General features: G+C 36.2%; 1 protein-coding gene across 6 annotated transcripts in view; it reads right to left on the bottom strand.

Moving 5' to 3' along the window:
* The window catches only part of zdhhc21 (zDHHC palmitoyltransferase 21), a 34,022-nt gene extending 8,593 nt beyond the window's left edge, over positions 1-25,429 (bottom strand). For 2 of the 6 annotated variants that reach the window (XR_013203704.1, XM_077229625.1), the window contains exons 1-7: positions 25,306-25,429; positions 24,534-24,611; positions 20,403-20,597; positions 18,941-19,039; positions 11,457-11,568; positions 9,400-9,538; positions 6,840-6,956 (exon numbers count right to left, since the gene is read on the bottom strand). Coding sequence is in view for 3 of the 6 variants with exons in the window: in XM_077229625.1 (XP_077085740.1) it covers positions 6,840-6,956; positions 9,400-9,538; positions 11,457-11,568; positions 18,941-19,039; positions 20,403-20,556 (621 nt within the window). In the remaining 3 variants the exon portion in view is untranslated. Of the gene's footprint in view, positions 1-6,839; positions 6,957-9,399; positions 9,539-11,456; positions 11,569-18,940; positions 19,040-20,402; positions 20,598-20,848; positions 21,106-24,528; positions 24,612-25,305 lie in introns of those variants that run through there. The other 4 variants (XR_013203705.1, XM_077229628.1, XM_077229626.1 and 1 more) reach the window with 3 other exon arrangements.
* Between the last annotated feature and the right edge of the window lie 338 nt (positions 25,430-25,767).

Here is a 25,767-nt window from a genome sequence, read left to right as displayed (position 1 = left end):
ATTTCCTGCACACGCCTGTGCACGGTGGCTCTGGATGTTTCTACTCCAGACTCAGTCCACTGCTTCCGCAGGTCCCCCAAGGTCTGGAATCGGTCCTTCTCCACAATCTTCCTCAGGGTCCGGTCACCTCTTCTCGTTGTGCAGCGTTTTTTGACACACTTTTTCCTTCCCATTGAGGTGCCTTGATACAGCACTCTGGGAACAGCCTATTTGTGCAGAAATTTCTTTCTGTGTCTTACCCTCTTGCTTGAGGGTGTCAATGATGGCCTTCTGGACAGCAGTCAGGTCGGCAGTCTTACCTATGATTGCGGTTTTGAGTAATGAAACAGGCTGGGAGTTTTTAAAAGCCTCAGGAATCTTTTGCAGGTGTTTAGAGTTAATTAGTTGATTCAGATGATTAGGTTAATAGCTCGTTTAGAGACCCTTTTCATGATATGCTAATTTTTTGAGATAGGAATTTTGGGTTTTCATGAGCTGTATGCCAAAATCATCAGTATTAAAACAATAAAAGACCTGAAATATTTCAGTTGGTGTGCAATGAATCTAAAATATATGAAAGTTAAATTTTTATCATTACATTATGGAAAATAATGAACTTTATCACAATATGCTAATTTTTTGAAAAGGACCTGTATACCTGAGGGAAGACGTAACCAAAAAGGGAAGTCGTTTTTCACTATTGTTAAGTTAATGTTGTTAAATGGAGAAAACATTTTACATTTAAGTAACTTTTAGCTTATTCCTAACCTTGGACTCATAGTTCGAATTACAGGGGGCACTGGGGGGTACTATACCCCCCAATGAAGACCCAGTACCTCCCAAAGGGACAGAAATATCCGTTTTGGGGGGGGGTCAGATAATTTTTCTGATATTGTAAGAAAAATATAATTTTGGACAAGTTGGACTTCATAATTGGTATTATCTATATTATCTTTTTTTACAGACAAAAAAAAATGACCAATAAAGCACCCCAAGCAGCTCAGACTATTTTAATCATAAGCCCCTTTCACACAGACATTCTGGAAAATACACGGATAATGTGTCCGGAGATTTGTCCTGGGATCGTTTGATTTTAGTTAATTTACACTGCCAGTAATTTTCGTAAGACGTGACGTCAGGATGCGATAAAACCTGGCAGATGTCAGTTCTGCTGATAAATCTTCTTTTCTACACGAAGACGAGTCCATACTTCCCAGTACCGCCACTGGGTTTGCTGAGTGGCTCGTTCCCCATATGCTGTAGCATAGGTTGTAGAAAGGTCCATGCAATGGCGCGTGCGTCATCACTACGACACACCCCTTACGGCGTTGATCCTGGCTTTTGTTCACACAGGGCGCATTCCGGAACTGATCCCGGCAATGTTACTAGATCCCCATCCTGGCATCGATCCCGGCATCAATCCCAGGACGTGTTTGCGTTCACATAGAAGGCACTCTGGCAATTTCCCGGGATCAACGCACTGTGTGAAAGGGGCTCTACATGGCTAAAATTTAAAGGAACACGCCACCGTTTTTTGAAATAGGGGTTATTCACCGTATCCCCTACATTTAGATAGTTGGGCAAACACATTTTTTTCTCAGTGCATGCATTGTCTTAGTCTGGCCGTGTCGCCGCTAGCTTAGCTTAGCATAATGAATCGAATCCTTAGTTGCCAGATAGCATGTCGTGAGTAAAAGTGAAAAAACTAATTACTTCTTGTGGCCTGCGTATTCACAACAAGTACAAATAGCAATGCAGATTAAGACTAGGCTATTTCCTAGGCAGATATTGACTTGGGTCTATATTGGGGTATATAGCACCTGAAATCCCCCAACTTCCGTCAAAATACCGGCGTGAATATTAGCTGGCTATTTTTCCTACAGTAGACATAGGGAATGCCGATGAACATGGCGGATTTTGTGAGAGACGAAGAGGGTGACTTCTCAGACAGTCAAGATCCCGAACCATGAATCTACAAACCAGAGTTTTCAGAAGAGGAGCTGCGTGCTTTGGAAATTGAACAACAGGAGGAGGAGGTTGCGATCGCTCAACAGCCTGAGGACGTGAGGATGAGAGCCAACACGAACTGGTGGTGTGAATGTGGGGGAATATGTCAACCTATGCCGACTGAAATAGTGTGTCTGTACTGTGGCAAGTAGGACAAGGTACTGCCATCGATGACCAGGCTCAACGTGTCAGATCAAGATGAGCGTGCCCGCAGTTGTGTCACAGCTACCTAACATGCGTGATATCTTTGCGCCTAACTAGCAGTGCTACGCCTGTGCTTCCCCCCCCATATAGTCCCAAGTCAATATCTGCCTAGGAAATTACCTAGTCTTAATCTGAATTGCTATTTGTACTTCTTGTGATTATGCAGACCACAAGAAATAATTTTTTTTGATAACTTTTACTCATGACATGCTATCCGGCAACAAAGGATTCCATTCATTATGCTAAGCAAAGCTAGCGGCGGCCCTGCCAGACAAAGACAATGCATGCACTGAGACAAAAATGCGTTTGCCCAACTATCTAAATGTAGGGGAGACGGTGAATAACCCCTATTTCAAAAGCCGGTGGGGTGTTCCTTTAAAAATGCTGTTTTGACTGGTTTACTATTCAGTTGTTATGCTTTCAAATTATACGCCATATGTATTTATCTTGAAAAATCATATAAAAGCGTATTGTATTTTGGCGAGAGGTTGATGATATTCAAAATGTGTCTCCCACACCTCTGGATTTAACTGAACCTTTGTAAGAAAATATTGGATAGCTGATATTTTATTTTGATAATATATCATGTATGGAATATAATTGAGTAACACTTTATTTCGATAGTCCACTTTAGACAAGTACATGTCAACTTATTGTACTGACCCTAATCTAACAGTCTACTAATACTCTAATGAGAGTTAGTTGACTTGTAGTTGCTTGTGACATGCAGTTACTTATAGTTAGTACAATGTTTAAAGTGGACTAATAATAATTGTATTATAAAACGTTCATATCCCATGTCATTACTTGTCATTATTATGTGAATCCATGATGCGTTTTATCTTAAGGCATGTTTACACCTGGTCACTTCATGCATTTTTACTGATTGGATAATTGTCTGTTTTGTTAAATGTCTTCCATTTACACTTGACCATAAAGTCTCAGCAAAACAGTTCACGTCAGCGAAGAGTTCACGTCAGCGAAAGCAACCGATATGAGCCGCATTTTATTTATCATCAAATAAACCAAGATCAAAGACCGCAATAGGAGAGAAAGCTGTATCAGCATGTATGGTAAGATAATTTAGTCTCACTACTTTAAATGAAGATGAGTGTGTCTTAAGCTTAAGAGTAGGGACACACCAGACCGAACTAGTGATGATGAAAGCCGACTGGGAAAGCCAACACAAAAAGCTGCAATTGAACGCACCTAGAGAACTATAGCCAAGTGTCAATTATCACGCGCGGTCTGTGCCTGCGTGTAAATGAGACAACTGTCTATTTCTACAAATATTTGTGTCTATATTTGTCATTCAAAAAGGGAAACCGACGCTGCAGATACACAAACCGTGAACAAAGCAGCGCTTGCTATCATTTTGAATATCAATCCTGCTGCTCACTTTCTTTATTTTTAATATTAACATGAGCGGAGTGGAATATTCACCCAGGAACACTCAGGTAATATGACGTGAAATTAGAACAACTATATGTACCATTTTGACTTCTTTGCTCGCCGTTTTGCTTTTATTCTCATGCACTGACTCAACAGCCAATCAGAGTTCTCTCTCTCACCGACAGCCCGACACCGATTCTACATGCTGAATCGCCCCCAAAAAATAGCAGTTAAGAATAATTTAATTCTTAAATATGTTCTGTGAATCTGGCCCCAGATGCATTTGAGATAGTTTGAGTGATCGGATTTAAATCTGTCTCGAGTGTTTCGGAGGGTATCAGAGAAAATGCATGAAGTGATCAGGTGTAAACAGGCCCTTGTTAACTAGCCTCTTGTCTTTCCAATTAAACCAAGGATATTTTTATTTAAAATCCCCAACTTTTGTTTGACTTTTTTTGTTGGTATAGCCTAGCTGTGTAGCTAAATATAAGTTAAACACCTTCAGTGGTATGGTTAATGGCATTAGTTAATTCACAGTATGTCACTACCTCATCACTGGAAGGTCTGTGTTTGTTTTTCTAGCCTAAATTTCAATGAAGTTAAAAATATTGAAAATGAACAAATGTCTTATTAGTTTTTATTTTGAGATAAACAAACCCTTTAAGAGCATTGCAAATAATTCAATAAAAAGGTAATTTTACTACTTAAGTGACACAGACTAACTAAACACTACAATAGTTTATTTATTCTTTAAATGTCGTATTATGTGTGACGGAACATGCACCTTCATTAAAGCAGCAATATTGTATGCACATGACATGAGAGTGTAACATATATAACAACATTTTCAGAGGACCAGCACACATCCTGTAACTAGATTCCTGTAAGCATTTCTTGAAGGAAATACGAGTACTTCCAAGGCTAAAAAAAAAGACGGCTTCACTGAATCAGTCATCACGTTCGCATTAGCTACGTTTTGCCACTGATCGACTTTTGCAATACTGCAAATGCTTTGGCAATACAAATGTATTTTTTGTTCCAAAAATTTTGGTTATGCAAATAAAGCAATTTGAAATGGAACAAGAGAGGGCAAATCATTCGTCCTGTGAAACACTCTGGTTGAATGCACAGAGTTCCATCAAAATAAAAGTCCCAGAGAAAGAGCTACTACGCACCTGTGTCCAAACTACTATCATTGTTTGTGGGCCTTTCGTACAGACAATATGCACAGCACCTAATCATAAATATATGAAAAAACATCTGAAATTTTCATTTTGTGTATGTATGACAAGTATCAACAGTATAGGTGTTGTCTTGGCATTTTCCCTCCTTAAAGAAATATAGTTTAATGAGAAGTCATGTTTTAATTTGTACCTGATTCTGTGAAGCTATGTCTTTGTCTTGACTACAGCATGCGCCCATAACATTTGAGATCAGAATGGTGAATTACACAGGTGACTGATGACACTGACATTCAATTTGAATTACAAAAACATTACTGAAATGCATTTTAAACTACTATTGTCTTGTTTGTATAGCTTGATAAAAGTCCTGCACAGCAGTTCACACAATAGAGGAAAAATCTGCGTGGTTGCTGTTTGTGTTGCAAACGCCTAGTATAGTTGATTTGTAGACACGCAAATTTTAACAAAGATGAATGAGGCTTGTTGCAATGACTCATGACATATAAAAGACGCTCATTTGTTGCCACCTACGGGCGTAAATATGTAACATAACTGATTGAATCCGTGAACGAATCTGAACTACTCTTTTTGGTGAATGGAATCAAATGATTCGAGTCACTAAGGTGAATCAAAAATTCCACCACTAGAAAACTATCAATGTATCAAATTTAAATTTTGTTCAACTTTTTTAAAAAAGACGGAAAACCTGAGACTGAAATTATCTACAAAAAGCATGAATAGAGTGCAAGTGGTTCGAGTGGAGTAGAAAATCATGGTGCACAGTACTGCCTTGGAAGCACAAGTGATCTGTATGACCAAGTCAGTTAAAGGGGTCATATGAAAATTTTTTCTTGTCTTTCTTTTTCTTTAGTGCTTATAGCTGTTTGTGCATGTACAAGATCTGCAGAGTTACAAAGCTAAAAGTGTCAAACCTAAAGAGATATTCTTTATAAAAGTTAAGGTTCAGCCACACCTTCGTAAAACGCTTTGTTCAAACACTCCCCCACAAATCTACATCAGTATGTGGGGGAAGAGTTTCATTACACCACCCAAATGTATACGCAAAGGAGGCGTAACTTTTATTCTCTCTGTATTATTGTTGCCACCAGCACTGCCATGTCGTGGAGACGCTGTGTTTTTTGTTGCGGAAGTCAAACTAATTTGTTTGGCCTTTCTAAAGAGGACACAAACAGTGCTTATGCTTTATTTACAAATCTGTTCCAGAACAGTACAACTAAAATTTTCAAATGTGTGCTGCGCATTTTTCGGAGGACTGTTTCCAGAACCTGTGATAGTACAAGGCCTGCTGTGCACTAAGGCTGATTCTAAAAAGTGGGGCGATTCCATCTTTGCATGTACATTCTGGCGCTTTTGACTCACAGACACAGTCTGTAAGTATGTTTTCATATTTTAAGAATTTGCAACTGACCATTCAAACGCGAGTTTTGAGCTGTATAGAGTAGCGCTTGCTTGTCGTTTCTACGATCACAAATGCAGACATAGTTTTAGGTTTACATAGTGTTCTCACACATGTGGCATGGCGCAACGTGTAAAAAGACAGTACAAGTCATTATAATCAGTAATTATGTCACCAATGAAATAAAACCTTACCAATCTGATACGATCTGGTCCAGTCGCACTGGCAAAGTTGATTGATCAGTTTGGTCATCTGCATTTTCCGGTTCAGAATGATTCGGGCTCGAATTGATAAGGAAGTACAGACATGATCACCTGTCATTATTGCTTTGGGAGCTGATGTTCCAAATATGGTAAAGGGCGTGACATTTCCGTCACACGCTTAAGGTTTTTGGGCAAATCACAATGCACTGGAATGCTGGCCAATCAGAACACACAGCGCTTTTCGGAACGATGAGCTTTGTGAAAATCGACTGTTTCAGAAAGGCGGGGCATAGAGGAGCAACAATAATGTACAGTTTGTGTAAAATAATGACTTTTTAAACCTAAAACCACGTGAACGCATTACAATAAACCAAATAGACAAAATAATGTTCTTTTTAGAACCATCATATGACCCATTTAAACCTGCACAGTTAAACTAATTAATGTACTTACTGCGAGGATTCCTTTGACTTGTGTGTAGAAAAGGCTGCTCATTCCACCAAACATAATCAGCCCCATGAAACAGGACCCACGTAGAAGAGCCAACTCATGACGTACTGCAAACTCCGCCTGAGAGAGACAAATATTTTACACACATGCTATAAATTCTCATGGACAAATGAGACTATTCCCATGTCAAATTTTTATGCTACACATTTTTGCACTACAGGCTGTTATGGAAAGTGATGCGACACTGCTTGTTTTCTTTCGCTGAAGGCTTATCTGTGACTATTACAGCAAACACACAAATATACAAAATCCACAATAATTTGCTTCTTATGGGAAAGATAACGTCACTATCTCTTCCATACAGCCGTTTCTGTGTCCATACAGCATCTCTCGCTTCTCAGCTGCGTCTGTTTACTCACACACAATGCTCCACAGAATAAACGAAAACAGGATATTGAGCATTATGGGCTTTTATTTACAGGCGGTCTACCATTGCCATGATGGCTCAGCTGTTCAGCTGCATTCAAGTTGGAATGATTCTCCTGTGAATTTAAATGCTCTGACAGAAAAATACACCACTATATTCCTGACTCTTTGAGACATGGGACAAAACAAGTCCCACAACCTCACATGCCAATAGTTTTTAAAATTGCAACATTTCCGATCTAAAATTTATCAAAGACCACTATGTTCTAAAACAAATGTATAATTTTATTTAATTTCAACTAATTTCATTTTGATTCTCAAAATTGTGAAATTTTATTAATCACCCACAACCCCTAAAGCCACCAATCATCAGACCATAACTTTAAAATACAAGACCAGACCATTAGACTAAATAATTAATTGCATCCAAAATAAATGTTTGTTTACATAATATATGTATGTGTACTGTGTATAATTATTTTGTATATATAAAATACACACATGCATGTATATAGTTAATAAAAATGTGTTATTTATATATCAAATATTTATATTAATATAAGATATAAATTATGTAGAAATATATATACAGTAAATAGATGCAAATGTTTCTTACATGCAAATACAAAATAATTATACACAGTACACACATATATTATGTAAACACAAACTTTTATTTTGGATGCGATTAATCGGTGCAAAGGGGACAGGGTCACAGGGTTGGTTTTTTTTAGTTTTTTAAGATACTGTTTTCTGTGGAACAACTATGCAATCATCAAGAATTTCTTATCAGGATTTTTTTTTTAATCAGTCAGTGTAAAAATATTACAGGGCAAATAACATTATTTTAAAGCAGCAATAAAATATGCAATAAAACCATAAAGGCTTAAACTTTGGGAAATTGCTGTTTGCAGGTGTGTTTTGGGTGGAGTGATATGGCAAGACCAGTACAAACGATCATCGCATGCAAATACAACTGGTGTTAAATTCAGTTTCTCTCATTCAAAGCTTATTCAGTACTTAACAGTAATGCTGATGCCACCTGCAGGTCCCTAATCTCAGTTAAGAGGTGCAAATCCAGTGCTAAATCACCTGCCTACACAGAAAAGATTCTACTAAACCACAGAATAATAAAGACAGCTAAATGAAAAATAGCATAGTACATTTAATAGTTCTTCATAACAATATGCGTTTGACAAAATGTAACGCACAATGTGCTGTATTCCACAATGCAATGTACTTGACTTAACTATCCATATCCAATCGAAAAAATGAAGTGGAAAAACTATCAAACAGATTTAAATTCGATTCATTATTTAATCAGTCAAACGATTTTTGACAATATATATTATATATATATATATTTTTTTTGTTGTTGTTGCCAAAAATCAAGATTTACAAAAAGTATGCTATTACCATCACTGTCATTGTTCTCGTTTGCAAAGTAAAAAATGTATTGCGTGTTAATGGAATTTGTGTGGTGTTTTACCATATTATGGCCAGTGTTGGGTATAATGCATTACTAACTAACTAATTAATAACTGTAATTTAATGACTTTTCCGTTGAAAAAAAAAAGATTTATTTTTCTGTAATTGAATTACAGTTACTTCTGATATAATTGCAAAAATACTGTATAGACTATAGAACAATTCTATATTCTAAAACAATAGTGAATTTAACATCTAATGTTAAAATGTATGTTTTTAATGTAACCGTCTTCCTTTAAATACTTTGGTCAGTTCAAAAAGTATTTATGCAGTTTTATTTGAAAGAATTAAAAGAGTAGAATGTCATTCAAATGGTCAAGGTTGCAATGGGATTTAGAAAGTAATTATAAGTACTGCAATACTTTTTAGAGAGAGTGATTAGTACAGTAATTAACTACACTGTTGAATATGTAATTAGTAGCTACTAGTAATTAATTAATATTTTTTGTGTACCTTACCCCATATTGCTTACGGCTCATATTTACTGTACTGTGTTTGCCTAAAACAATGTGCACACTGAATTGGAGGGAAATTATAAGGTCCAACCACATGACTTACAATTGAGCTTTAAAATAGTTATGCAATGATTTAAATGATTTAGCACTCGGGACAGAATTAATGTAGGAGTGTAAATGTAAGATGGTCTTACCCGGTCCACCGAGGACAGGGGCTGGAAGTAGTAGTACTGGCAAAAGTCCAGCACCAGAGTGTAAAGACTCAAAACCTGAGTGTAAAAACACAGCTGCAAAAAGAGCCAGTGGTTATCCTCCCCAACACAGTTATTAATCCTGCACACACACACACACAGAGAGAGAGAGAGAGAGAGAGAGAGAGAGAGAGAGAGAGAGAGAGAGAGAGAGAGAGAGAGAGAGAGAGAGAGAGAGAGACAGAGAGAGAGAGAGAGAGAGAGACAGAGAGAGAGAGAGAGAGAGAGAGAGAGAGAACATTTTTTAATAAATTATTTTTATTATTAAGAAGTGCAAATTAATATGTTATATGTATTAATATTTATTTAATACCTAAACTAAAATAAACAACCCCTATTTCAAATCCTAGTGAGTCAGCTTGCTAACGACATTGCTTTTAATTCAGTTTGAATCACACGTCATGACACTAATAGGCATAAAAATCCATAACCGCATTACTTTTCTAAACATCCGTGCTTCACTATGCACTTGGAAAAAACAATCGCACGCAACAATATAAAGTCTATATGGACATTAATTTGACACAGTCATCTTATAACAGATTACTCTTAATTGTAATGTAAAACCATGCATTTCTGTAAAGCTGCTTTGAAATAATATGTACTGTGAAAACGCTATACAAATAAATGTGAATTGAATTGAATAATTGATGAGATAATAAAAAACTGGCTGACTAGAAAGTGTTAGATAAAAATGGTCAATATAATTTAAGTTGGATGTCCACCTTCATTTTTAAACCATCAAATTTAAAAAAAAAAATTAAACATCATATCATGAAATAAAATATTTAGTTACTACTGTAAAACCATATTAAATCATTTGGTGATCTCTTTTAAAGCAGTGTAAAAGTCTTTCAGAATTATTTTTTATTTAATCACATTTTTCTGGATATTTTAAATGACCATATTTTAATGACTGTATTTATTAAATAAAAGTATATTAACTTTATTTATCAGAAAATAATAGGGTACAAACTTTGCTAAAGTGATTGTTTTGAACAAGCATTAACTTTAACATTATTTTAGCTAAAGTATCTGCACAAAATGTGTTGCATGGTCAATTTTCAATACATTTTCAAATCATATACTATTAGTAAAAAGTGGGTTTTCCATAAGGTGTGCCTTTAGCAAAAATCCACCCTAATAACCTATTAATGAAAAATTAGTAAAGACTAATTAAATAAAAGTGATTTAAGTTAGAAAAATATTGATTTGACATAAATATGTAAATGCAGAATTACAAAAGAAATCGTACAGCCATCAATGCGTTTTAGGTTGCGGTCTCTGTCTGACATTAATGCTATTCTCTTGCATTTTAAGACAAGTCAAAGCACATGAAGAAGCACAAGGAACACAAGAGAAGAGAGTTGAGAAAGCGGGCAGAGAAGGCCAAAAGAGAGAGAGGAGAGCAGGCAAGGTTGAACTGTTAGTCAAACGAAGACGGAAAACGATATGGCCTCGTTTTTTTTTCCTCCGCTTCCCTCGGCCATTACAGGCGATGACAGGGAGTCACGATTTGCTGAGTCCAGACAGACAGCAGCCTTCTTCAGCTGTACTGTAGAGCTGGACTTAACACAGGCTTCTCTGGTCACTCGATATCGCCTCTCCCTCTGTTTTACCCCTCTACAGAGACTTCATTAAACTTCCTCCATACAAAACCCACCAGGAATGTAAAGCTGTCTGGGGTACAGGGTCCTTTAAGGTTATACTGTGACCTTAGGTCAACATGCCAGATTCAGTTTGGATCCTAAACCATCGTAAAGATCTCAGCACATCTCACATAGACATAACAAGCCTTAGAGTACCCGTATAATATTACCTTCTTTTTTTTCCTTTTTTTTGTCAGTTAAACAGTTGAAACTAATTTATTGGACAATTTATGTACAAAATACATGGATAAGATATAGATACTGAACTTTTTTAAAAGACTCCCGAGTCTCAAACAAAAGCTGGTAGAAGTGTATTGACTTTATTATTTGTATTTCTTGTAAAAGTTTTACCAGGGACAGTGGTGGTCCATGCGACGGACACAGTGGCCGCAGCGGCTGCAGTGGTGTGACCTCTTTGGTCTCATCATGTTGCATTTATTGCACAGTTCCCAGTCGTCTCTCTCTGAAATGACAAGGCAAACAAAACCACTAAATCATCCACTTTTCAGTGTTGAAACCCGTACAAAGCAAAATGTAATTGTAACTTCAGCAAAAACAAAACAAAAAAACACACAAAAAAGGTATTCAATTGCCATCTAGTGGTATTCAGAGAGAATTTTTATTTTCTCAACTTAACTGAATAATAAAAAAGGGGGGAAAGAAAATGAAGAAACAGGCAAGAGAGAAGATGTACAAGAGCAGGACGCTTAACTTTACAACAAAAAAATTATATTTATTGTTTTAAACTTTTAATACCAAACGTATTTCATTAAGACATGATGTCCTCAGAGGACATGACGTTCTGAAATTATTTTGGACTTAGTGGAGCCTATTCCAATATTATGTTTTCATTGGGGTCTATGTATTCTACTCTTATTATGCCTCAAAGGGGATATACATTATGAAATCTAATCTACTAAAAACTAAATACTTTGGATTTTGGACTATACAATCATTAAGATCACAATAGATGATCCAATAAATATCCAGAATAATGTTCCAAAATTCCTATGATGTAATTTGTGACTATACACTTTAAAACCATAATAAATTAATATTTTCCAAAATCACTGTGATGTCATGAAAGGAATGGTCAGAAAGTAACAGGGGCAAATGCCCCAAAATCTTTAATGTGGGGACAAAAATGTGTTTACAGAAATAAGATATGTGGCATGCAAAAAAATTGGAGTCACACATTTACATAAATGACTGTTAAGTTAACAGATTTCACTAGTTGGCTAATAACATTGAATGTATCTGTCAGAATAAGTATTCAATTATTTTTAACTACTTTTTAACTTTTAACTTAAAACGTAAAACTTTTTATGCGTTTCGGCCGTTCATTCACACGACAACGGCATTTTGGGTGCCTGAAAATGCAAACTTTTGATAACGGGTTTCAAAGTGCAAGTTTTTGAAACTGGTCTCCGTGTAAACAACAAAACCGTGAATCTCTGAAACTGATGATGTCATGCACATGCGTATTACATGTTCAGTCTATAGGTTTTCATCGCCATCTAATGGCCTGTCAGCAGAATAAGGCATTCTAAATCTTTTTAGCGGATCCGTGTGAATGGGGATCATTTAAACAATGGTGTCGTCTGAACGCAGAAAGCTAAAAGGAAAAATGTCTCCATTTTAAGCATATCGTTGTCTTGTAAATGTTCCCTCAATGGTGTTGAATACTTTTTTCCTCTTTCATTCCACTTTATTAAATATAACTTGTTTTATGGATTGTAATGTTTACTTGATCTACTTGGATTTCTTGAGGTAATACCATGTGAATTACTGCATTGGAAAGGGGTTTAATAAAAAATGTTGACGTGTTGAATACTTATTTCCTCCACTGTAAATATCAGTCCGGTTCGTTTCCCAGCATAAAATAACCAAAGGGACAGAATATTGATATGAAGAAAGAGTGGCCACATTTGCAGCACATCTACATATTGTATCAATACCAAGCAAAATAGAATGTTGCTAAAATTGCTCATTACATTTTTTTTCTGACAAATACAACTCCAAATGCCCCCAAGACAAGTCAGACAACTCTTCTGAAGGTTGTCTTTAACATCATTAAGCCAAGCGGATATCAGGTAATCTAAGGCATGACTTGCTAAAACCGGCCTTTCAGTGATAACTAGCTTAGCGACAAGCTGTTCATAGTATCAGAGTCCTAGCTGAGTCTAATTAATCTTTCGGCAAACTGCCACTAACAAATCCTTTATGAAAATCTAACAGCCTGTGGTGACTGGTAAAGGTTAGAGCAGGACAAATGAAAAAGATCTGGGGGAAAAATGACTCATCCATGTGATAGTGTTGCACTTAATAGGTGAATTTGAGTGTAAAAGCAAAACTGCTAAAAAAAATTAAAGGTAATAATAAAAGGCCCTCTAGCGGTTATAAAAAAAAATAATAATAAAAAAAAAAAGAAGAAAATACATGCACTTTGCAGAAGAACATTGTTTTGGTTGTGCTTTTGGCTCTTCGCAAGAGATAATGCTTTACAATGAACTCCGTTAGAGTTAAATGTGGCAATGTATCTGTTCAATTACATATCTTACTCATCTGTTCAGTAATAAAAACACCAATTCTTATACAACATTTCAAATCCCTCAGGTCTCGCAATCTCTTAAAAGCAAAGTCAATACCAAGGGGCTGTTCACAAGACACCGTTTTCAACTAAAGGCGTAAAACATTTTTTGCGTTTTGGCCTTTCATTTACACGATAACAGAGTTTTTGGTGCCTGAAAACAGGTTTCAAAATGCAAGTTTTTGAAAACGGTCTACATGTAAACAACAAAAACCAGAATCTCTGAAGACGTCATGTACATGCGTATTACGTGTTCAATCTACAGCGTTTCATCACCATCTAATGGCCTGGCAGCAGAATACAGCGTTTTTAGTCGTTTTCGTGGATCCGTGTGAATGGGGAATGTTTTGACAATGGTGTTGTCTGTATGAGGAAAACTCAAAGGAAAAACTTCTCAGTTTTAAGCATATCGTTGTCGCATAAACGTACTCTGGGGAATCACCCGTGTAAAAAAAACGCAGAACAGAGGTTCGTGTTAGCATACTTCATGTAAACCTACACACCTCATATATAAATATTTATTCTCTACACCTTTTTCCTACGCTCCATGACGCTTTACAGTTTAATGGAGGTTACTCCCATAATTTGCGCAAACAATCAGCAACTGCCAATAAACTTGTTTAAAGGTTTGCTCTATTAATGCAATAATAATAATCAGCAAAAACTGGGTACAATGAGGTGACATTCTCCTTATTCCCAAACCACTGAACATCAAAAGGAAACTTTAAAATGTAAATGTATTAACAAATTACTACCAGCAAACCATGAAACCATGGATGCTCTTCTTAATATCATTACTTCATCTTTGTCATAAGGATACGTACCAAAAACTTTCAAGCTGGCTATGATTAAACCACTTATTAAAAAAACACAACTTGATCCTACAGAATTAGTCAATTACAGGCCTTTCTCGAATCTATCTTTTGTGTCAAAGATACTAGAAAAGGCAATATCCTCACAACTATGTTCCTTTTTAGAAAGAAATGGTATCAGTGAAAATTTTCAATCAGGATTTAGACCATATCATAGTACTGAGACAGCTCTCATTAGAGTCACAAAGGTTATAATCTTATAATGCGATCGTGGCTGTATCTCTCAATTAGTGCTACTCGATCTTAGTGATGCATTTGACACTATCGACCACAACATTCTTTTAAATAGACTGGAAAATTATGTTGGCATTAGTCTAATTGCACTAGCATGGTTTAAATCATACTTATCTGACCGTTATCAGTTTGTAGCAGTAAATGAAGAGATGTCTTATCGATCAGAAGTTCAGTATGGCGTACCACAAGGCTCAGTACAAGGACCGCTGCTGTTCACTCTGTACATGCTACCCTTAGGAGATATCATTAGGAAGCATGGCATTAGTTTTCACTGTCATGCTGATGATACTCAGCTCTATATTTCTTCACGCCCTGAAGAAATTTACCAATTCACCAAATTAACGGAATGCATAGCTAGGGCTGGGTATCGCAACAAAATTTTCAATACCGATACCTTGACTTCTATACCGGTTCGTGGACGATACTTTTTTTGATACCAATTTTATCCATATAACATTGCCTAAAAAAAAAACTTTTATTTTTTACACTCATATTTTGAGTCTGTAAAAAAGCACCAGTGCTAAAGTTTTCTATGTTTCCTACTCATTTAACAACATGTATTCTTTACTTCAATGAACTCATTGTTTCTGCCTTAACTTAATGCATTGTTTAACAATGAAAATGAAAGAAAATTAATTGAAATGCATTACACACAGTCACCCCTGATAACAGATCACTCTAAATTGTAATTTAGACACATGCATTTTCTGTACACCTTCTTTTGAAACGATATGTATTGTGAAAAATGCTATACAAATAAATGTGAATTGAATTAAATATAGGCTACTGGGGTGCGGGATATATGCCTCGCGCTCAGGACACATGAAGCTTGCGCAAAGCACTGGCAAAAGTAGCCTAATGATTATGGATGTGTCGGGAAACGATAGCAAGGAGATATTTTAATTGTTTATTAATGAACAAGTGTTTTCTAACGTGTTGGCTGCAAAGATGATTATTGCGAATTTGCGATGCTGACTCGTCATCCCTGCAGTAGTGAATGCGCGCGCGCCTATATGGATTAGGTAATCAAACTATTTATTTCGAATTGTTTCGTTTAAAAGTAGACATATTTTGAACATATATAGAACTATTTCTCATGTCTGTGAGGCAAGTATCCTATATGCTGAGTTTTGGTTTATATGTGACGCGCTCCAGTTCTTGTAGTCGAAGGCTGATAAACTTTCTACTCTCGAGTGTATTCTGTGCGCTTTTTAAGTGCCTTATAAGATTTACCGTGTTGCCGGTCTTGGCAGCAATTATCTTGTCGAAAATATTGCATTGTGTGCTTAATACGCTTATGGCATCGAGTCGGGTACATAGGTAGACTTTTGATCATTTCTACATATTCTACACTTCTATCAATCAGGGTTGGACGCTTACACACACACACACACACACATACACTACAGCCTCACGTGCGACGAGCCACGTCTCTGGGCAGCCGCGTAAACTAGTGTTTTTCCGCGACAGCCAATCATGCTGCATGTTTATTGTTTCACTGACGTTGACGAGATTGACCACTTAGGTACCGAAACTTGGTACCGAAAAACAAGACATCCTTCGGTACTCGGTAGTATCGAGGCAATTCGGTCGGTACCTAAAAAGTACCGAACTCGGTACCCAGCCCTATGCATAGCTGATATAAAAAAAATTGGATGACTAGTAATTTCCTACTACTTAATTCTGAAAAAACAGAGATTCTAATTATTGGGGAAAAAAACTTCCTCACGTAATAACCTAGAATACTGTCTAACACTTGATGGCTGCTCTGTCAAGTCTTCGTCGTCGGTTAGGAACCTGGGTGTGTTCTTTGATACCAATCTTTCATTTGAAAGTCACGTGTCTAGTATCTGTAAAACTTCATTTTTTCACCTTAAAAATGTATCTAAATTACGTCATATACTCTCAATGAAAAATGCAGAACAATTGGTTCATGCGTTCATGACATCAAGGCTAGATTATTGTAAAGCTCTACTGGGTGGTTGACTGCTGGCGGTAGATACTTTTCCTATTAAGCACCAAAACTTTGGAACAATCTTCCTAACATTGTCCGGGAAGCAGACACAGTCTGTCAGTTCAAAGCTAGACTAAAAACACATCTCTTTGGCTTAACGTACACATAACATAGTATATTTCTATAATTCAAGGTTAGGTTGCATAGTTTAGATCAGCCGGAACCGGGAACACTTCCCATAAATCTTGAAGTACTTTGTACATCATAAGAAGGATGGCGTCTACGCTAATATCAGTCTCTCTGTTTATCCCGAGGTTTACCGCAGTCCGCCGGATCCAGGCCGTATCCGGATCTGATGAAGGACCTGCGCCTGGAAACGACTACAACGCAGTCCTGAAGTGTCAACTAGTCTCTCCCCTTGTGAAGGCCTCCTTCCCTTTACCTCTGTACTGATAAAACGTTGTCGGGATAATTCCAATTCACATGGCTACGCAGAAGTGATAAAAAAATTCTCAGAGCCACCAGGCATTGTTTTATGCAAATGAGCAGCCGGATCGCATTAAAGGTTTTCTGTTAGAACGGTGTTGTGTTTGCAACGTTGCTAAGTTAATAACTAATGATCTTTGCGACGGAAGTGAATCAATCAAAACTAACTTCAGCTGGACATAACTTACTTTATTCTAGAGCTGCTGTAAACCCAAAACAATCTCTGTTACTTTAATCCCCTATTATCACTGTAAAATTGCTTTGAAACAGTCCATATTGTTAAAAGCGCTATATAAATCAAGGTGACTTGACATGAATAACCTCAAAAGCTCAGGCGAGTATTTTAGCAGCAATGTTATGGGTGTGTATGTTGCACCAAAAAATCCCCTGCTCCCCCCCCCCCATTTTGACAGATTCATGTTGCATTTCCAAGTTTTAGAAATACGGATTACTATTTAAGGAGAAAAGGAGAAAAAACAATGTTTTAAAGCACCATTTGAAAAAACGGGAAAGAGATGCGAGAAAGGAGATTTGGGGACAAAAAACAGGAGCGCAGATCTGTCAAATTGTCTGTCATCTTTTTCATATTAATACAGCAGAACATAAAGAAAAAAGAAAATAATCAAGAGGAACAGAACACAACTAGTGGACTAAAATCTTTTGTCACAGACATTTTTGTGATATAATTGTCACATTATAATCAAGCATTATATTCTTTTCCTGATGGATAAAAATAGAGCATTTCAGAAAATGTACAACGTAATTCAGTCAAGCTGACTGATGCAGATTATTTGTAGTGCAGCCTTATTACCTGAAATGATTGTCTTTTTGAGTGGAAGTTCTCGGAATCAGAGTGCCACCCATAATTTAAAATGCAGCAGGCTCGTTCAGAAATAAAGTGGATATTTACTTCTAGGTGTAACTGAGAAAAATGTCCATCATGTGTTAGTTTACTTTAAAAATAACATTTAGTTTTGTAGCGTCATGTATATCACAGCGTAATCAGCCAATTATAATTTAATTCATAACATGATTATATAATTGATATAATTTAGAACCAATTATTGATCATTACATCACAATACATTTTCAATCCAGATGAACATTATTAAAGGGTGTGTTCTGTAAAGTAAAGTGCACTTGCAGCTAAACAATTCCATTTACTAGTATATATCATCAAGCGTAGCAACGTAACAAACGTTCGATTTCACTAATGTACTGAAACACAACACCTATTTATAGGAGCAAAATTAATTCTCATCAATATTTTATGGAAGGTATTTCATACACTTTCATACTCAACATATACTGTATCACCTAATATCTCAGTGTCTACAGAAACCAACAGATCCCTAAATGCCAAAAATAAAAGATAATTAAAAAAATTCTAAAGTGTACCAAATCATTACTGTGTCTCAAAGAGCCCATTTTCAGAATGTTAGTCACTGAACACTGAGGTATACTGCCCTCATCTGGTTAGTCAGTGGAACTTCATGAAGAATGGAAGAGAGAGCAATGTTTTATATATTAATATTTGATTAATGCATTCTGAACTCCAAGGCGAAGAGTTTTAAGGCCACTTATTAATAAATCCTTCAACATGTGCGAAACAAAACTATGTACTAGAATACAAATATAGCTATGCTGTGTTAGAGAAAAACAAAACAGAATTTGTAGGTGAGCATTATTCATTTCATACCTCCGAGTGGAATTTTGGGGTCCTGAGCAAGTTTTCCGGGGTCGGCGGTGGAAGCCCTAAATAATGCTGAGACACACAGCAGTGATGCTAGATAGTAACCTGGAGAAATAGAAAGAGAGAAATTTCACATTTATGAAATAAATTATGTCAAGCAGAAACGTAGTGAGATTTTTATTGCATTGCTATTTTAACATGAATGAAAACTTAAAACTTCTCCAATTAATTCACACAAACCACTTAAATGTACAGACAAATGTGTTTTTTTTTTGATAGTGCACCTAAGGATGAAGCGATCTAATTTTGGTTTTGTTACAAAAGAATTTAAAGAATCCTGAAAAAAAAAAAAAATCCACAGAAATATTAGGCAGCACAAACACTTTTAACATTGATAATAATAAGAAATGTTTCTCGAGAACACAACCAGCATATTAGAAGAGTGAAGACTGGAGTAACAGCTGCTGGAAATTAAGCCTTGCCATAAACAGGAAAAAATGCCATTATAAAATATAATAAAAACTGTTATTTTACTGTTTCACTGTATTTTTTGATTACATAAATGCTTCCTTGGTGCATCCTTGGGGATTTTACCGATCCCAAACTTTTGAACACTACACTTTTTCCATTCATTGACTTCCATTTCTAAGCATGCAAAATGCAGAGGACAGGAAATGAAACCTCAATTTCAGTGAGTTCCAAAGTTCAAGTTTAGTGAACTCTGACATGTAAATTTGCATCACGTGAAAAGGTGTGACCAACAGAAGACCAATTTGTCACTACGTGACCTGATTTAAAAGAACACTTTGTACGTTGCAGTAGATTGCATATTTTAAAATTTTGGATGCATCATACATTGAATAATGTTATGTAAAACGAAGCTGCAGAGTGTGATGTCATATTACGACCGTTGAAGTGTCCATAGATATTTATCATGCTTAAAGTCTAGTGCAGGGGTGGGCAACTCCGACCCTCGAGATCCACTTTCCTTCAATGTTTAGCTCCAACCCTGAACAAGCTAATCAAGATGTTCAGGATTACTAGAAAGCAACAGATATGTAAATTTTGATCAGATTCTGAGGGCCAGTGTTGACCAGCCCTGGTCTAGAGTTTGCTTAAATGTTTAACCTAGTTCTTTTGCAGTTTAATATTTCCTTAAAAAATCGAGATATGTTCACAGAGTGTCAGGTTTGTTATTAGTTCTCAGTGGTGAAAAAAAAAAAAACACGTGTTATGCATAAACCTGTCCTGCTACTCACTCTCATGGTGAACGTGACCTCATTATCTCAATTGCTCTTCTCTAATCTAAGAGGAATTCAGGTTTTAACTGACTCATTTGTAGCTTTTCCTTATGACCTGCACAAACCAGATTTTTTTTTCAGAAACCAGAGATTTCAGTGAAACTTGAATTACTGATTACAACACTTAATAGGGGCTGTTATCAATAGAACAGGGTAAGAGCACTTACAGACCACAAGCGTAGTAGGTATATGTCCCTCCGCATAGTGTGGCAACAGCACCAGTTTGGGAATGATGTAGCTGTTATAGAGCCAGACAAACAGCACCATGCTTATGCAGAACCAGCCCATGGGGTCCACCACAAAATGCAGTCGCAGCTTCATCCTTCCGGATAGCGTATGTGCCAGGATAACTGAAGCAGCTCCTGATCGTAAACAGAAAACAGAGTTTGGATCAATTGTGGCCAAAAGTACCATTTAATATGGAACATATTGATTTGTCCATGGCCAAAATAGGATATGAAAAATGAACCAGCTTGTACAAGAACGTCTTCACAAGCACATCAATTGAATTCAAATGGAGCAAGCATTTAGATTTTCAATATTTGAAAATCTAAATCTAATTTATTACTAGAAGTAAATTAAAAAGTATTAAAAATAATTAAACGGTCATTACAAATAGAGGTTATGACGCTAAGTCGTGTGGCGCTTTGTACAGATGGTCATATGTTCTTGCTTCCGTTGCTCTTTGGATCATTTCAATTCCAAACATGCTGGAGAACATGATCATCAGGTTTCTCACAAACCTGTGGAGTTTATGCAGCTCGAGAGACATACCAAATACATGACATTCTGAAAAGTATCATATACTGTACTCTTCGTATTACTATCTTCATAATATCATTAATAATAAAAATAAATAATTAAATAGAAGCACTTTCACAAATGTTCTTAAACTTTTGGGCCACATTGTATATGATATAGATATATTTTCATAAAATCAAACCAACATATTCCACCAACCTCTGTTGGAAGAAGTAAAAATGAAAGTATTATAGTGGGACACTTTCTGATCATTTGTCAGTGGCATAGTTTGAAAATATAATCCATTCCAGATCCTACATCAATATGTTGAATGAATTTACTGCTGATTTTTTAAATGGAGGGATATACACATAACCAGGGTTTTTCCCGGCTCAAAATGAGGCGGTAAAATTGCAACACTAGGGGGGTCCGGGGGCAAGCCTAACCCCTAACCCCCACCCGGGAGAAAAATTTGTAAATTTTAAAGATAAATTCATTAATCTGGTGCACTTTGAGTCACTCGAATCTGTTGTTAAAAATAAATAATAATCCAACCGCCAACCAACCATATTCTTTGATTTAGATATCTGACTCTGATAATCACATTACAATTATTCAATTAAGCATGATAATATGGTAACATATCACACAATTAACATTTATTAAAATTAAAAGTTCTTCTTTTGGCAAAATTACATTTTCTTTATAGCCTAAACAGAGGCTTTACTCCCTTTAAACTTATTGTCAATGTTTCATTTTTGAAAACACTCTTATCAGAACAATTTTTTGTACCTTTATAAAGGGCATTTTCCCCCTAATTTTATTTAATGTATGCTCTAAATTTCATTTAAAATTCTTACATTTTATCAATACATTCAATTAAAATAATAAGACACTAGGCTGTTACCAATAAAATTAAATAATTTACATTGAAAAATTATAACTGTATTAAATGAGATTATATTGAATATTTTTTGAATATACAAGGAATGTTGAAAAGAATGATACTTTGAAACATAACCGCCAGTAGGAGGCGGCAGGCGGCCGTCTTAATGAGCGAGTCATTGAGTCATTAATGTAAACGATTCGTTCAAACGGCTGATTGATTCAGAATGAGGCGGTTTAATAATGGGCAATTGAATCTTTGACTCAAGCGATTAGTTCAAAACGCTGAATGATTCAGTAATGAATCATGGATGAGTGTTGCTGTGAGACGCGATATGGTTCTGTTGTTTGGAACTATTTTCGTTGCTAAAACAGAACAAAAACAGTCTAAAAATGTAAGTAACTTAATTTTAACTATTTGTTTATTGAACTGTTATGAAATTAATATCTCGGTTCAATCGTGATGGCATTCAGGAAAACAGCACTCTGGTCGTGTGTAGGTTTCTTAACTATAATTAATGTTATAAATAACTGCACGAGACTCAACAGCGCAACTTTTTTACCGTCCGTACATTAGGTAGCATGATGGGAGTTCCGTGTCTTTATTACACTCATTTAGCTGTCATCCACCCTCGATTGAATGGAATGTTTTTATTACTCGACCCGCGGATTATGATCCGTGCAGCACTATGGGCAAACTACACGGTAAGAGAATGGACACAAGCGGGAATCGCGACAGAACTGTCACGGTGGAAAAAGTGTATATGAGCACGTGACTGTCTGTCCGAGTTTTGTCGAGAGGCGGAGGCGCCACGAAATTTGACGCAATTGTCTATGCAGGAAAAACCCTGCACATAACTATAGATGATTATACTGCAGTGTCCCAGAATTACTCATGGATTGCATATTAGTATGACAAGAGTGGTATACGTTGTGCAGTGGTGCTCTGAAATGAAGAGTTAACACATTGTACAGGTTAAATAAATAACATTACTTAAACTATCACTCCCCTGCCCCCCAAAAAAAGAGTCTATTTTGGATTTTTTACATTAACAATGTGATTAATGTTCTTTTTATTAAAAACAAGTATATTCTCATCAATTAGTGTCTTTTAAGCATTTTTACATTTGTTCCAAAATAATGGCCCGGTTTCGCAGACAGTGCTTAGATTAAGCCAGGATTAAGATTTAGTTCAATTAGGGCATTTAAGTAGCGTTTATAAACATGCCTTAGAAAAAAAAACATTAATGCTGTGAATCTTGAGACAAAACCATGGCACTAACATATTATAATATATATATAATACATATTATATGTCTGCTAAAAAACCCTCACAGAATGTATTTTCAGGTCATTTCAGTCTGATTCGCGAAATGTGCACGAAAACAAGAGGTGGAATCTATCGTGTGACTGTGAACAGCCAAATCACAGCACAATGGAGGAACTGCCTCCTCTTACGTGACTCTTCCCCGTTCATTCTCAATTACACCCCCCCCCCCCCCCCCCCCCCCCCAAACACACAGCACGGGTCTGTTAAACTCAGTGGGCTCAGGGGCAAGACAGACTCGTGCTCCTCACCAATTTTTTAAGCAGAAGAAAATGGATGAAACATTCTGAATGAGATCAATCTACAATCTGATCTTTGACGCAGCCTGGAATCATAACCACACCATGTTGGTTCATTTGGCCAAAGAACAACTGGCTCCCCGACTAAGCCTGGTTTCTCCCAAGGTTTTATTCTTCATTCTGTCTCCGATGGAGTTCCTTGCCACTGTCACCTCTGGCTTGCTTAGTTGGGGACAGGTAATATTCAGCAATTTTATTGATTTGACTGTACTGACCCTCACACAGAGCTGCTTTATAGTTGAAAATAACTAATTTCATATTTGATTATATTTACAGTTATTGAACGGTATAGTGGCTACTCTGTCCTTGCTAAAGGCTGCAGGGAGACTGAGACAGGGACTCTATGCATTTGTGACACAAACATAAAATACTGGTGAGGCAAAATGTACTTTTGATTGCTTTTCCTTATTGCACAGACTGATATTTCTTGATGTTGTGAGGTTCTGTGGTAAACAAAGAATACATTCTACCTTGAATCAGTGAACAGGTGACTAATATTCCCATTCCAACATAATCCCATGACCCCCCACCATAATAATGTGACATAAGCAAAAACCCATTAACTCTCATTCTTCAACAAACGAAACGGAACTGGACGAACACTGAGCTGACCTCAGCTGAACAAAGACACTGTTTTCTTTTCAAACTTCTTTACAGCAGAACTGAACTCTGTTTGCATCATTAAAACATTATTTTCCTGTTTATCCCTGTAAAACTGCTTTTAACAATCTGTATTGTATAAAGCGCTATATAAATAAAGTTGACTTGAAATAAGATACCTCACGGTGCAACTTTAACCACTGTTGTCGCAGATGGAAAGTGTCTTTTTAGAAAAACTAGAGATTTATAGACTTTTATGTTGTCATGTTTTGTAATATTTGCATTGTTTTATTTTTGTGCTTTGGGTTATTTTTCTCATAATCGACCCTGTACCTTTAATTACCAGACTGTAGTCTAGAGCCAATTAAATATGGTGCAACAGAAGATTTGTTGATATTAAAACTTGCATACGAAGGAAGTGGATGGATGGATGAAGCTTACAGTACATGAATCAGTGTAGTATTACTTTAATGGTGTCAGTCCACAGAAACCAGCAGCATCACAGTGGTCCTATCCATGACAACCTGGAACACACAAAACAAACGCTGGATAGTTGTTTGTTTATGGAAACTAGCCCTAGACCAAAACCAACATCTATTTGAGTCAATATATATGCATTATATGTTATATCTGGAGTTTAAAAAAACAAAAACAAAGGTTCTTCCGAAACTGTTAGTTCAAGAAGAAATTACAGTAGTTAGAAATTTTCGGTAAAGGTGATGATGAATGAGGTCACATGAGAGACACCTACTGGACTGCACTTGCTTTGTTCATGCATACGCCCATGTGATTAAACTGATTTTTTTTAGCAATTCTAATAGGCACATGAATAACTAAATAAATAAATAAATAAAGCCAAACAATTGCATAGCTGTGATTTCTCATAAAACAGAATGTATCTGCATTTTATAGCAGATCTGGGCTGACAGTTCTCTTGGTGTTAAGAGAACAGCCATAGTTTAACAACAAATCAGTTAATTTCATAAACAGCTCAAGCGAAAAAAAAAAACTAATGTAAACGTGTTTCTATTTTTAGGGCATTCATGTTCTATTTATGTATACACATCATATAGTCACTTAGTAAACATGTCCTCGCAGTGGCTCATGATGAGTGATGCCCACGAGGATGATACACAGCTAAATAAAGATCTAACTCACAAAAGGCACAACCTGCAAAGCGGAATATGAAACGGATTACAGAATCAAAATAACACTTACTGCTTTTCTCACACGGTGACGTCTCCCTTGTGTGTCGAGGGTTTGGCGTTGGTTTCTAAGATCAAAAGATAGCAGCTCTTCCTGGACTGTGATTGTACGGAAGCCGCGAAGCTTTTTTTTATTGGGCAGCGAATTTTTTTTATTTTTTTAAAAAAAAAATATTTGACACTGAACTGTCAAAATTGCACGAGTAAGGTCTAAATGTGAGAAAACCTTTTTTTAATACAGTCTATGGAGAACCCGCTTTATGTAAATCAACAGATAGCCACTAATACTGTAATAATAAAATAAAAACTAAAGTAAATACAATTAAATTAAATAATTAAAATAAAATTGACAACTACATTTCTTTCTAGATTCGATACGTTTGGTGAACTATTATCCAACTTAAAATTGATCTAACATGAAAAATCGCATATTTTAAAAGCATCAAAAATGATTTTTTATTCACTGAAAATATAC

The sequence above is a fragment of the Siphateles boraxobius genome, unplaced genomic scaffold (assembly GCF_051911475.1).
Source record: "Siphateles boraxobius isolate OS27281-9 unplaced genomic scaffold, OSU_SipBor_1 130, whole genome shotgun sequence".
NCBI lineage: Eukaryota > Metazoa > Chordata > Actinopteri > Cypriniformes > Leuciscidae > Siphateles > Siphateles boraxobius.
The sequence above is the reverse complement of the archived record's forward strand: the minus strand, read 5'-3'. Positions and strand labels throughout refer to the sequence as shown.